We start from the raw sequence: 14,755 nt of genomic DNA on the forward strand, positions 1-14,755 counted from the left end.
GACCCCAAGACCCCTGGGTTTGATGTATCATTACTCTGTCTGTATACGAGTTGCTGAAACCCACAGGAAGGAGAATTTCTGTTGCACTCAGGTCTTTCTTGCAAATTCCCATAGGCCTCTAAGTTGGCCATTGTGAGAACAGGATGCTAGAACATTGGCCTGATCCAGCAGGCTCTTTTGATGTTAGCATCACAAAATTCCGATCTGGGTTTATTAATGCAAGAGGTGTAGTAAATCTGTTCAGCTCACTTAAAAACATGAAACAAATTAAACCCTTGCGTGTCCCTAGCTGAGACCTCTTCCATCTCCTTCCTGCTACAGATGTTCTCAGTCCAGCCCAGATGCAAACTATCTACAAGGCGTCTGGCTATGCCAGGCAAGAACAGAGCCCATTGCAGTGTGATTTCAATAGCCCTTTCCGGACTATTACGGGAGAATGTAACAACAGGTAAGCTTCTATATCCAGAATGTCAGCTGTTAAAATCCCAGCCCAGCCCTGAACTCATTTGGTGAGCTGCTCACAGGCAGGACCATAGTTCAGTGGTATAGGCAGCACATCTGCCCTGCGGACAGGAGGTCCCAGGGTCAAACCCTGACAGCATCTCCGAGTAGGACTGGGGAAAAGGCCTGGAGAGCTACTGCCAATCAGTGTAGACAATATTGAGCTAGATGAAAGCATAGTCTGGCTCCATATAAGGCACCTTCCAAAGCTCCCATTAACAACGGAGGAGAAAAACCATGAACTCCCCCCTAAGTGGGATTTAAATGCAATAAATAAAAATAGGATTCTGCCCCCACCCCCTTTGCTGCTTTTTAAAAATAAATCTCTGTGGCCCTTCTGGACCATTCCAGGAGGATTCCTACCTTAGGGGCCAGCAACCGCCCTTATGCCCGGCAGCTTCTGCAAGAGTACGAAGATGGCATATCCCTCCCGCGTGGCTGGACGGAAAACAAGACATATTATGGATCCCCCCTGCCCTTGGTAAGGAGTCAACCCCAGCTGTGCTCTGCTTTGCAAAGCGGATTTCTGAACGGTTGCTCAGAACAGGTCAGGGTTTTAGGAAAAGAGAAGGGATGATTTTTAAAAAATCAGGATGGAAATCCACAGCATGACAACAGGAAATGGGAACAGAAGATACAAAATGGGTGAATTAATGAATCCATAACAAGAAAATAACGATGGCATATTATTTTAATATATGATCACAGCGGAGAGACTCTTTTGTGGACAAAGGCAGAAAGACTTATTGTTGTTTAGTATGGAGGAATAGTTGTTGAAGTTATGGGAGATAAAGTTGATATGTTTGATTACAGAAAAACCATTGCTGACACATTTATTAATAACAATAATTAGAGAAGCCCTTTTGGACTTTTTGTGTGGAAAGTAAAATGAATTAATTTGAGATATTTGGGTTAATAAGTATTATTGCCTAACAGATTGTAGATCGGTTGGATATCATTCTGGAGTGAAGGTTTTGAATAATTCCTTTTATGTAAGTGACAGACAGAAGATCAGAAGCCTTTTTTATTTTATTTTATTTTTGAACATTTTACTTGGGTGTCCTCTGGGCCATTTTTGGAGCCCAAGCGGGGGGCAGGGAAGGGTTTTAAGGAAAGAGGGGGAAGGTGGCAAAGCAGATAGGAAAGTGGCCCCTATCATAATGCATGTTATAATCTGTGTTCTTCTATCATAGAATCATAGAACTGTAAAGTAGGTAGGGACCCCAAGGGTCATCTAGCCCAACCCCCTGCAATGCAGGAATCACAGCTATTAATTTAGCCTGGTAACAAATCAGCAGACAGTGCAGATCTCTGAGCAGCGGTGCTACAGGCTGACAAGGTCTAACTCCTGCCAGCAACTGTGCTGCCGCATTCTGCCCTCGCTTTAGCTTCTGAACTTTGACTGCCGGGGTGTTTTTGGCCCCTTCAGTGAATCTGGATCAGGGTGAGGCCTTTTGGGGGTGTCCAGGCTCAGGGTCCGCAAGTTTACAACCATCAGCCTTGGCGCTTGGAATCGGCAACCAAGATCTGTTCCTCTGTTATGTCTTGGTAACGTCTGCTGCAGGTCCGGGACGTATCCAACCAGATTGTCGCCTTCAACGACCAAAGACTCACCGACGACCCATCCCGATCGTTCATGTCCGTGCAATTTGGCCAGTTTATTGAGCACGACTTGAATTTTGGGCCCAGTAACACGGACACTTTCGCCTTCAGCAAAAGAGCAGACTGTGAAAACACTTGCGCAAAGGCACCCCCTTGCTTCCCCATCAAGGTGCGTAAAAGTCCAGGGTTCGTTCTACCCTTTTCCAGAAACGCAACCTGTCTGATACAGTAGTCCAGGGATCCCCGACACGGCACCAGCAGGATGCAGTGGGCCTGCCGGCACCTCCCCTGTGTCACCCACGAAAGGTCTCTCTAAATACAGTGGTACCTCGGGTTACATACGCTTCAGGTTACAAACTCCGCTAACCTAGAAATAGTACCTCAGGTTAAGAACTTTGCTTCAGGATGAGAACAGAAATTGTGCTCCGGTGGCGCAGCAGCAGCAGGAGGCCCCATTAGTTAAAGTGGTGCTTCAGGTTAAGAACAGTTTCAGGTTAAGAACGAACAGCCGGAACGAATTAAGTATGTAACCAGAGGTACCACTGTATCCCCTCCAAAATCCACAAAGAGCAAGAAACTCTTTGCTGTTCCTGCTCACCTCCTGCTTGCACTGAGTCGGCTTCTCCTACATTGCATGCACCTCCTTAAAAATGATAAATAATAATAATAATAATCCATAATTGAAACACAGCACAATATCACTGGGTGCCAGAATTGGACCCCTACCCTCCCTTTTTGGTCTCTGAACAGAGGAGAGGTGCAAAGAGCTTCTCTCTGGGGGCTGAGGAGGTGGGGGGCACACGCCAACTACCATTTTGTGGCTCTGCCACTTTTTCGGGCCCTTTTAGATGTGGCAGCGGGTTGTTTTCTGACTGTGTGTTAAATTTTATTTTATGTTTGTAGAAAAATATACTTGTAGATCACAATTTCATACAACGTATCAAAGCGGCTTCTGCAACAATTTTATCCGTACATATAAAAAATGTTATAAAAAAAAACCAAGAAACAACTCAATAGGTAACTGTTCCAGAAAATATTTTTTGACTGTCCATGTAGGGTATTTATTTTTATTTTTATCTGTATTTTGATTGATTGATGGGTTAGGCCACACACCCTCCCCAATGGCAGCCATTTTGTGACTGGCCCCCAGGATGCTCCCCCCTCCCCCACCCACCACAATGCCAAATGCGGTAACCGGCCTGTAAAGGTTGACGAGCTCAGGAATTTCCTCTCTCTCGAGCGGAGACTTCATGGCAGTTGTTGCAGGGGCTGGTGTTGAGCTTAGACAAGGGAAGCCCCACCCCGGCAGAATCCGCGACCAGGGGAAAGGAGACGGCGGAAGAAGAATGGAAGAAATTTAAAACTTATCTTAAGGACTATTATAAACTGTTAGAATGTTAGAATGTCGAGGTTTTGAGAAAGAAAGGGTTACAGCGACATAAGATTAGACTGAAGGAAAGATTCAGAAGATATATGTTTGATAAACTAATTTGGAAGTTGCTGGAAAAACTTGGGACATTGGGATGCAGAAAGGGGAGGTATGGGGGAGTCCAAGAAGCAAGGTTTATGGAAAAAAGGTTATGAAATTATACGTGTTTGTATGTTTTTTTTTATATGTTTGTATTGTTTTAATTTTTATTTTTTTTTGTAAAACTAATAAAAAATTCATATTAAAAAAAAAATGAAGGGAAGCCCCACCAGGCCTGTGCAGAGGGGGTGGGCAGCCAAATACACTTGCCCAGGGCCTCAGAAGACTAAGCTGGCTGGGGGGGGGGCACCAGGGACCAGCTGCTATTTTGTTTGAGTTTATAACTTTATTCTAACAAGACTCTGCATGGACCAGCCCCCCACCCTGTGTGATCACAGATAATAATAATAATAATAATAATAATAATAATAATAATAATAATAATTTATACCCCGCCCATCTGGCTGGGTTTCCCCAGCCACACTGGGTGGCTTTCAACAGAATATTAAAATGCAGCAGTCTATTCAACATTAAAAGCTTCCCTAAACAGGGCTGCCTTCAGATGTCTTCTAAAAGTCTGGTAGTTGTCGATCTCTTTGACATCTGGTGGGAAGGCGTTCCGCAGGGCGGGTGCCACTACTGAGAAGGCCCTCTGCCTGATTCCCTGTAACTTGGCTTCTCGCAGTGAGGGAACTTCCAGAAGGCCCTCAGAGCTGGACCTCAGTTTCCGGGCAGAATGATGGGGGTGGAGACGCTCCTTCAGATATACTGGACCGAGGCCGTTTAGGGTTTAAAGGTCAGCGCCAACACTTTGAATTGTGTGTGGAAACGTACTGGGAGCCAGATTGAAGGTCACATACATTATTATTATTATTATTATTATTATTATTATTATTATTATTATTATCCCACCTTTCCTCCAAGGATCTCAAGGTGGTGTACATAGTTCTCCTCCCCATTTTATCCTCCCAACAGGGTTGTGTGAAGTAGCCTAGGCTGAAAGCCAAACATCACCCCCATGGCCATTGTGGGGAGGATTCGAACCCAGGCCTCCCAGGTCATAGTCTGCCACTCTAACCACTAGACTGGCTCTCCGTTTCATTTTTTAAAAATTACTATTTTGTGGGGCTGCAGATCCCTCCTAATGACCCGGTGAAAGACCCCGAAGGCTGTATGCCCTTCACGAGAACGACCCCCGCCTGCAACGGGGGCTACGCCATGCGCAACCAGATCAACGCTCTGACGTCCTTCCTTGATGCCAGCATGGTCTACGCCAGCGAAGTCGACTGGGCAAGGCAACTGAGGAACACCTCAAGCAACCAAGGGCTGCTGGCTGTCAACCTGAACTACACAGACAAAGGGCTGGCCTACCTCCCTTTTGGCAACCCACCAGGCTTCCCAGAGCTCTGCAATAAAACCAACACGACAGCAAAGATCCCCTGTTTCTTTGCAGGTAGGTCTGTTTATTTTTATACTGAATCAGACCCCTGTTTCGCACTGACTGGCAGCAAGGGCTCTCCAGGGTTTCAAAAGAGGGGATACTCCCACCCTTCCTAGGACCTTCTCCCTGCACAGAGCTATGGTCATGTCCTTTAAAATAAACCAACATGCTAGTCCTCATGATTCTAAATGAAGGGCTGATTCTGCGTGTAAGGCAGATGTTCTGTCACAGAGCTCTGGTCGTTTGGCTAAAGACCAAGTAAGATTCCGGTCCTCATTGTTCTTGATTTGAAAAAGAAGGTATTTTCTACTGAGTCAAACCACAAGTCAATCTAGCTCAGTACAGTGGTACCTCGGGTTACATACGCTTCAGGTTACATACTCTTCAGGTTGCAGACTCCGCTAACCCAGAAATAGTACCTCGGGTAAGAACTTTGCTTCAGGATGACAGCAGAAATCGTGCTCTGACGGCGCAGCGGCAGCGGGAGGCCCCATTAGCTAAAGTCATGCTTCAGGTTAAGAACAGTTTCAGGTTAAGTACAGACCTCCGGAACAAATTAAGTACTTAACCCAAGGTACCACTGTATTGCGTTACAATTTTCTAACCCTGTGAGGTAGGTTGAATCATAGAATCCTAGAATCATAGAGTTGGAAGAGACCACAAGGGCCATCGAGTCCAACCCCCTGCCAAGCAGGAAACACCATCAGAGCACTCCTGACACATGGTTGTCAAGCCTCTGCTTAAAGACCTCCAAAGAAGGAGACTCCACCACACTCCTTGGCAGCAAATTCCACTGTCAAACAGCTCTTACTGTCAGGAAGTTCTTCCTAATGTTTAGGTGGAATCTTCTTTCTTGTAGTTTGGATCCATTGCTCCGTGTCCGCTTCTCCGGAGCAGCAGAAAACAACCTTTCTCCCTCCTCTATGTGACATCCTTTTATATATTTGAACATGGCTATCATATCACCCCTTAACCTCCTCTTCTCCAGGCTAAACATGCCCAGCTCCCTTAGCCGTTCCTCATAAGGCATCGTTTCCAGGCCTTTGACCATTTTGGTTGCCCTCCTCTGGACACGTTCCAGTTTGTCAGTGTCCTTCTTGAATTGTGGTGCCCAGAACTGGACACAGTACTCCAGGTGTGGTCTGACCAGAGCAGAATACAGTGGCACTATTACTTCCCTTGATCTAGATGCTATACTCCTATTGATGCAGCCCAGAATTGCATTGGCTTTTTTAGCTGCCACGTCACACTGTTGGCTCATGTCAAGTTTGTGGTCAACCAAGACTCCTAGATCCTTTTCACGTGTACTGCTCTCAAGCCAGGTGTCACCCATCTTGTATTTGTGCCTCTCATTTTTTTTGCCCAAGTGCAATACTTGGGCTGAGAGGCAGTGACTGACCCCTCACAGTCACCCCCAATGAGCTTCATGGCCTCCGGAACGAATTAAGTACTTAACCTGAGGTACCACTGTATTGCCCTACACCAGGGGTTGGCAAGGTTTACCTTGCCTGGGCAGGTTCACTCCAGTGGAGATCCCTCCATGGGCCAGATCACGCATGTGCCTGCGATTTCCAGTGCTTGCGCAGACACAATTTTCAGCAATGCAGAAGTGAATCCCCGCATCACGCTGGTTTAGCACAGCGCACGTGAACTCACTGAGCAGGCAGCTTGGTTTGGGAGCAGTTTGTGGGCCAGTTAAAGGACCCCCATGGGCCTTAGGTTGCTGACCCCTGCCCTACACTGACTGGCAGTTGCTCTCCAGGATTTCAGGCAACCCTACCTGGAGATGACATTGGGGATTTGAACCCAGGACCTGCTGCATGCAGAGCAGGTGCTCTCCCACTCAGCTATGCTCCTCTGGAAACCTGCCAGGAAGAGCTGAGGGAGCTGGGTATGTTTTGCCTGGAGACAAGAAGACTGAGAGATATTAGGAAGCCATCTTCAAATATCTGAAGGGCTGTCGTCACATGGAAGGTGGATGGAGCAAGCTTGTTTTCTGCTGCTCCAGGGGATAGGACCTCAACCAAGGGATTAAAATGTCAAGAAAAGACACTAAACATTAGGAAGAACTTCCAGGTGGTAGTAGATTTTCAACAGGTCTACCTTGGACACTGGTGGAATCTCCTTCCTCGTAGGTTTCTAAACAGAGGTTGGACAATCATCTGCCAGGGATTCCTTAGCTGTGGTTCCTGCTTTGAAGGGGCAGATAACCCATGGGGCCAGGCATGCTTAATGGGGACTCAAAAAAGGGCCTTTAGGCTCTCAGTGGCTGCTTCCAGACTTTGGGATTCCCTCCCTAGAGAAGCTAGACTGGCTCCTTCCTTGTTGTCCTTCTGCTGGCAGGTGAAGATTGTTTTATTCTGCCAGGACTTTGAGGACTGGCTGTTTTTTAAGGGAGGACTTTTGATAGTGCTGTACTGTTTTTATTATTTGCATTTTAATATGAATTTTGTATTGTTTTAATTCTATTAGAGTTTAATTACCTCTTTTTGTTTGGTTTTTGCTTTCTTATTTTTTTACCAAAAACAAAAAAGGCAAAGAAACAAAACAAAAACAAAAAAGACTTTAATTATCTCTTATTGATTTATCTTTTATATATATTTATCTTCTTGTCTTTTATCTGCATTGTTTCAATTTGTATAAACCACCTTGAGTCCCTTTCTGGGGAAAAGGTGGGATATAATAATAATAATAATAATAATAATAATAATAATAATAATAATATATGGGTAGGTAGGTAGATAGATAGATAGATAGATGATAGATAGATAGATAGATAGATAGATAGATAGATAGATAGATGATAGATAGATAGATGATAGATAGATAGATAGATAGATAGATAGATAGATAGATAGATAGATACAGTAGATGATTGATTGATAGATAGAGATAGATAGATAGATAGATAGATAGATAGATAGATAGATGATAGATAGACGAAGTCTTGCTAAAATGCTGTCCCTGCAGAGACCCTGTGCTTTCCAAGTTGTTTCTTACAAGCACAAGGTGGCTGGTTGGATCTAACAACACTTCCTTCTTCTCTGGGGTCTTCAAGGGGACAATCGTGTCAACGAGATGCCGGGTCTAACTGCCTTGCAGACGCTCTTCATGAGGTTCCACAACCGCATGGCCTCTCAGCTGAAGATGCTGAATCCGCACATGGATTCAGACACCATCTACAACATAGCCCGGAAAATCAATGGAGCAGTAATTCAGGTACTGGTTGAGACAGCAGCCCTGTGACGCTAAGAATGAGGCCAGGTCTTGTCAAGATGCAAGGCCGGTTTGTGTTCAGTCCAGACTACTGATGTTCATGAGTTTGGGATGGGGTGAGCTAGCTGTGGAGAGGTATGGCGGGTGGGGTAGATTCTTATCTCTCTTACCCACCAAGACCAACCTCTGTTCATGTGGGATTCTCTTGGAATAACTAGGTCAATCACCTACTGAAACCCTTTTTGGTATGCAGAGTGAGCGGAGTTTAAGCTTGACAGAAAGGCAGTGTAGTGTAGTGGTTAGAGTTTCAGGCTATTTGGACCTGGGAGGCCAGGGTTTAAATCTCTACTCTACCTGGAGCCAGTCACTGCCTCCCAGCCTAATCTGCCTCACAGGGTTGTTGTGGAGATAAACTGAGGAGTGGAAGGGCCTGTACACCATCTTCAAGCCACATCCCAGTGACATGGACTGGCTAGATGCAGAGGAAGGGTTGGAGGCACCAACTGGGGAACCCCCAAGGGAACCCCCAGGAGAAGAAGGCTCAGAGCCTGGGGATTGTCAGTAGGATGGCAATGAGCGGTCCAAGGGAGAAGACGGAGCAGACTGGGAGGGCTTGGTGAGCAAGAAGAGTCTGTGGCAGAAAAGATCCCAGGATTAGAAGCAGAGGCAGGAGAGGAGGCAGTCTGGCTGGTGAAGAGGCATGGGTGTCTCTCCTTCCTGCTACTATAAGCTCCCTTCCTTGCCCCCACCCTCAGTCTCCCAGGACCAGAAGAGGCATGAAGCAAGAAGAGCAAAGTCAGACACACAGGTGCAGTCTCATATTGCTTGAGAGAAACCCTGGAGGGGACTTAGGCAGCTGTGGGAAGGTGGTGACCCTCAGTCCCTGCAACTGCCTCATTGGGACAAGACCTACTGGGATCACTACGCCTGTGCTGTTTTGGTTTCTTTGAGTATGTTTTAAGGGAGAACATCAGTGTGTGTTTCTCTTCACGTTCTCCTCTGCTTCTACATTCCAGAAAATCACCTATAGCGAATACCTGCCGGCCCTCCTGGGTGACGCATTCCCTCATTTTGTGGGTCGCAGCACGGGCTACAATGACTCCGTGGACCCGCGAATCGCCAGCTCCTTCAGCAACGCCTTCCGTTTTTGGCATGCCTCAGTGCAGCCCGTGGTGTTTCGCTTGGATAGCCACTACCAGCTTCAAAGCGAGACCCCGCTCGAGAAGGAATTTTTTGCTTCATGGAGAATCGTTCAGCAAGGTATGTCCCTCTTGGGCAAGTCCAAGAAGAGGAGGGGGGAAGGCGGTGCAAACTTCCGGGGCCCTGAAGTCCGAAAGAGGTCCTGGGGCCCAACCATTTTGCATACGTTTTATGTCATTCTTAACAAAATAATGCGTTTCATGCTCAATGTACACACCATTCTGAATAAAGACTTGCAGACTGCAGACTTGTGATTTGACTGTACGGCGGTGCAGCCTTGTCGTATTATGCGCCATCACATCTGTATGTTTTTGTAAGGGAAGATCATGCAACTACAACAAAGTTGTTGTGTGATATGCATTTTGTTGTGCTACACGTACAAGGTTAACGTTTAAAGCGTATCACCAGCTCAGCAACTAGTTTGTGGGTGCTTATATTATTGATATTAGTCATTAGGATCTTAATACGGTCGTACCTGGGAAGTTGAACAGAATCGTTCTGGTAGTCCATTCGACTTCCAAAATGTTTGGAAACCAAGGTTCAGCTTCCGATTGGCTGCAGGAAGCTTGGGTGGATGTTTGGGTTCCAAAGAATGTTTGCAAACCGGAACACTCACTTCCAGGTTTGAGGCGTTCAGGAGCCAAAATGTTTGACTCACAAGGAGTTCAGGATCCAAGGTACGACTGTACTGGGGAAGGGGGTTGGCAAAATATTTCTCTCCGATTCCATTCTCAGCAGCCCTTTTCCGGAGCCCAAAGTGCCCTTGGGGAGTTCTGTGTCAAAAGCCACCCTCTAATTCCTCCAGAGTTTTCTTCCTCCGTGAAAGAGGCTTCTTTTTCTTCCTCTCTCCTCCCTGCCCCCGTGAGCCCTGTAGAATATGCAGCTCCATCATCTCGTCCTTCCCCCGTCACATGGTATTTTCAGTATGATTTTTCCATCTATCTCAAATTGCAGAAAGAGCGTCGATTGAGGCTAGGGTACTTCTCCCCATATGTGCCAGCCCGTACACTTAGCAGTGCAGGAACCTCCAGGCCACAGGCCAAGTTTGGCCGGCAAAGGTCCTAGTTTTGATGCGCATGGCGAATCTCCCCAAAGCACATACCCTCCATAGCTGAGATTGTGTGTGACATCAGGAGTGGGCAAAAGTGAGGTCCCGATTCTTCCTCGGTAAGCAGGGCTCGCTGTCAGGACCTCGCCTGAGCAGTTGAGGGCATTTGCTTCCTCTGTTGGCAGGAAGCAAACTGGAGTCAAATCCCTTCTTTCAGGCCAGCTTCAAAGGGGCTTGCTGTAGCATCAATCAGTGGTTAAACCTTGCAGGATAGTTCAGTTGGTAGAGCATGAGACACTTAATCCCAAGGTTGTGGGTTCAAGCCCCATGTTGGGTGAAAGATTCCTGCATTGCAGGGAGTTGGGTTGGATCAGCAGTTCTCAACCTATGGGTCCCCAGATGTTGTTGGACTACAACTCCCATCATCCCTGAGCTCTGGCCTTGCTAGATAGGGGTGATGGGAGTTGTAGTTCAACAACATCTGGGGACCCACAGGTTGAGAAAGGCTGGGCTAGATGATCCTTGTGGTCCCTTCCAACTCTAAAATGTGCCCTACTTGCACAGCTGCAGGCAGGTTGTGGTCTGGAAATCCAGTAGAGGCTACAGGTCCAGCAGGTGGGGGGAGACGGAGGTCCCTCAGGCAGCAGCTAAATGTGCCTGTGAGCCATAATTTTGCAAGCAGATGTTTTGTTCTTCCAGGAGGTATTGACCCGCTTATCCGAGGCCTCTTGGGTAAGCCAGCCAAACTGGTGAGGCCGGACCAGTTGGTGGTGGATGCTCTCAGGGACAAACTCTTTGAACAGATCAGGAATGGCAGTGGACTGGATTTGCCCTCCCTCAACATGCAGCGAGGCCGAGATCACGGCCTCCCAGGTAAGGCAAGCAGAGCATGCACAGATGTTGGAGACTGTTGCTCAAGGACCAGCCGGTGCAGAGAAATGTCTGAAAGACTCATCAGCCAGCCTCTTGAGAAACTCTCAGGAGATGGGTATGGGAGGCCAGTGAAGACAGAGAGACTCTGCACCAAAGAACCTAGGGAGAGCCTGCAGGATCAGAGCAATGGCCCATCTGGACCGGCATCCTGTGGCCCCACAGTTGCCCTGATGGTTGGTTGACAGATGGGAAGCCCACAAGCAGGAGCTGAGCAGAACAGCCCTCTCTTCACATCCCAACAGCCTTCTTGTGGGATATAACCAACGTGTTTAACTCTAATTAATGCATGAAGGGGTTAAGACCATAGAGTAAGCTGTCCTGTCAGGCTTAGCTAGGTCACACACCCCACCTTGGGAGGAAGCGCTATGGAACTCTTTGTTCCCCTCTTTCCACAATAGCTATGCTCTGTCTCCACCATCAGAAGCAGGATGCCTCTGAATATCAGTTGCTGGAAACCGCAGGTGGGGAGGGTTGTTGCTATCGTGCTCCCATTCCCTAGCAAAAGTAAACTTCCTGGCAGACTGTATGCCAGGGAAGGGGTCCCACCCCTTGGGTTGGCTGCATTACAACAACAAGGCCCCTCTAAAACCCCACTCCGCTCTTCTTTGCCTGTGCTAGAGTGCCTCTTTTGCACGTCAGATGCCTTGAAATGAACCCAGCATTTGATATTGGTGCTTGTCCTGCAGGTTACAATGCCTGGCGGCAACTCTGCGGCCTTTCCCAACCCCAGAATGAGAACGAACTCGCTGCCGTCATCCAGAACCGCAATGTGGCCAAGAAGTTTATGAGCCTTTACAAGACCCCCAACAACATTGACCTCTGGGTTGGGGGCGTGGCAGAGCCTTTGGTCCGGAATGGCAGAGTTGGTCCTACCTTTGCATGCATCATCGGAGACCAGTTCCGAAGGACTCGGACCGGTGACAGGTGAGCAGGCAGAGGAAGCCCAGAACCTCTGTGATTTTCTCTTTCAATCGACTGGTCTTCCTAAGTAGCTTACGTACACCCGTCACTTTCCTTCTAAATTAAGCAGAAGCCATTTCATCACAAAGGCAAGCAAATTACAGCCCATAAACTAGTGGCAAGCCCAGCAGGAGATGGTTATTTTGTTTTACTTTTAATTTATTTTCATAAAATCTATATAAAACAAAAAAAACACCCTCAAAGTAGTTTACAAAAAAGGAAAAAAATTAAAAACCATTATTTAAAGCATATGAAAGATAAAATCAGCAATAAGTGAAAAATAGATTAAAATATACTGCAACATTCTACATGTCTGTGTAGGCTTGTGTGCACAAAAATGTTTTTTAGGAAATATTGTTTATTTTCTTGTTACAAAATTGTACGCACATAAATGTGTACACATGTGTAAACATGACACGACTATCAAAAATAGGGTCGTGGCAGGGATGTGTGTGTGTGTGTAAAATACTAAACATATTATTTTACGGTACCTAATCATGAGGTAATTACAGTAATCTATAATAAATACCTTCCAAAGCTTTTACAAATTTTGGGCCAGATCCAAATTTCTTAACTACTTCCATTAAATAATTTGGTTCTATGCAATCAAATGCTTTAAAAATATCAAGTGTGAAGCTTGCTAAAGTGGATGATGTTTTCCTGCTGAAAGGAAGAATGTTTTTTTAAAAAATCCTTATTGAATCAGTAATTCTTCACCCTCGAACAAACCCAGATTTTAAATCTATGGACCAGAAGGACCGGAGAGGTTTTATAATCTAGATTTAACAAGGAGATTGGTCAGTATGGCTCAGCTTTGGGAGTGCCCAGTGAGATCTGATCCCCACTTCTAGATGGGCCCCTTTTGGCCTGATCCAGCAGGCTCTCCTTTTATTTTAATGGTGCCAGGCGCTAGGGCACTGACCCCTTTTCTCTTTCCCCTCAGATTCTATTATGAGAATCCCGGCGTCTTCACCCCATCGCAGCTCCAGGCCCTCAACCGAGTCTCACTGGCTCACATAATCTGTGAAAACACCAACATCCGGGAGGTGCCACGCAATGTCTTCCGGGCCAACAGCTACCCCCGGGATTTTGTCCCCTGCAGCACCGTCCCGAGGCTCAGCCTCTTTGCCTGGAAGTGCACTTGTGACTGTGAGTGTCAATGGAGAGGGATATGTGGCAGGGAGTCCCACAGGCTCCCAATGCAACTAAATGCTTGCTGGATTTGACCACGGGAGCCTTGGTCCTCCGCCTTCCACTTCCTCATTTTCCAAATGCTTGGAGTTTACAGGGGCATAACTTACTATCATGATCACCAGTGCTTTTTTTTCTGGTGGTACTCAATGGTACACAGAACCGGTATCTTTATCTATCTGTCATCTATCTATCTAAAATAAAGGGTCAAAAGCCAGTGTCAGTTTCCCCTTCCCCTCCAGTAGCTTCCAATAAGAAGTAACGAGCCTTTGTCAGGTTTATAGTCTGTTGTATTTACAACAGCATACTGAGAGCAACATCAGGCCGCCCTCCCCACAGATGGCAGTTGCTCACTCTGAGTCCTGTCCCCTTCCGCAGCAAGAAGTGCACCACTGGCCACCTGTCCCTCCCCTGAGCTTCCGTTGTTCCCTTTCAGTCCTCCAAGTTCTAGAGGAGGGAGGGACTTCCCCGCCACTCTCGATTTAAGAATCTCCCAAAGGCTCCCTCCCTCCTGGTTGCCTAGCTACTATCTCAAAACTGTCCAGCTCTTCCCCTGGCTGAGCAGCCTCTGAATCTGCTGGTCTCTCTGCTTCTGGGAACGTGTAAGGTGGGGGGGGGGGAATCCTCATCCTCCTCCTCTGTCAGAGGCTGCTCTGTCTGTGCCTGCATTCCTTCATCTTCGGAGTCAGGCCAGTCTCTGACATCTGATTCAGACCAGCCCCTGACAGCCGGGGCAAAGAAGTGCATCTTCAGCATCTCTCTGGGGAGGGAGCGCTTTTGATCCTCTTTCTCCCCTTCTTCTCTTAGCTGCAGATGGCTCTTGTTGAGGACGGTGCTCCTGTGGATCTAGACCTGGGACCTGCATCCCTAAGAAAGAAGAAAGGCCTTTGCTTGGCTGCAATGAAAATTCAATGAAATATCCAATGAAAATTCCTGCCCCTGCTCACATCCCACCTGCTGTTTTGGAAATACGCATGGGCAGGGGGAGTCCTACCCAACCTTGCTTTTCGCAACAAAGATCCAGAATAAAGCAGTTGCTGTGTGATAGATCCATTTGTTTCCACCTCAACGAGACATGCACGATGTTGCTAAATTACAGCTACCTGGGTGGTTGAAATGGCTCGAAATAAGTTGGGGTTACGGTTATGATTATGATGGCATGAGGCTGTTTTCTGTCTTCAGAAAGAAAACTCTC

The 14,755-nt window shown here is 46.9% G+C and overlaps 1 protein-coding gene across 1 annotated transcript; it reads left to right on the plus strand.

The window, feature by feature from the left end:
• The first annotated feature begins 315 nt into the window (after window positions 1-315).
• LOC309519739 (eosinophil peroxidase-like) lies at window positions 316-14,477 on the plus strand. Its single transcript, XM_082200860.1, has 10 exons — window positions 316-448; window positions 853-982; window positions 2,066-2,272; window positions 4,706-5,024; window positions 8,071-8,231; window positions 9,245-9,488; window positions 11,176-11,349; window positions 12,096-12,333; window positions 13,313-13,518; window positions 14,368-14,477. The coding sequence occupies exons 1-10, from the start codon at window positions 342-344 to the stop codon at window positions 14,385-14,387; spliced, it is 1,806 nt and encodes a 601-aa protein (XP_082056986.1). The 5' UTR covers window positions 316-341; the 3' UTR covers window positions 14,388-14,477.
• The last annotated feature ends 278 nt before the right edge of the window (window positions 14,478-14,755 follow it).

The sequence above is a fragment of the Podarcis vaucheri genome (genome assembly GCF_965113315.1).
Source record: "Podarcis vaucheri genome assembly, chromosome: 15".
NCBI classification, from domain to species: domain Eukaryota; kingdom Metazoa; phylum Chordata; class Lepidosauria; order Squamata; family Lacertidae; genus Podarcis; species Podarcis vaucheri.

Excerpts from the sequence above, each read along its gene's own strand:
- LOC309519739 (XM_082200860.1), top strand. The coding sequence starts at position 342 with ATGCAAACTATCTACAAGGCGTCTGGCTATGCCAGGCAAGAACAGAGC. Across the intron at positions 983-2,065 it reads ATGGATCCCCCCTGCCCTTG|GTCCGGGACGTATCCAACCA; the intron begins GTAAGGAGTCAA and ends CGTCTGCTGCAG. Across the intron at positions 2,273-4,705 it reads CCCCTTGCTTCCCCATCAAG|ATCCCTCCTAATGACCCGGT; the intron begins GTGCGTAAAAGT and ends GTGGGGCTGCAG.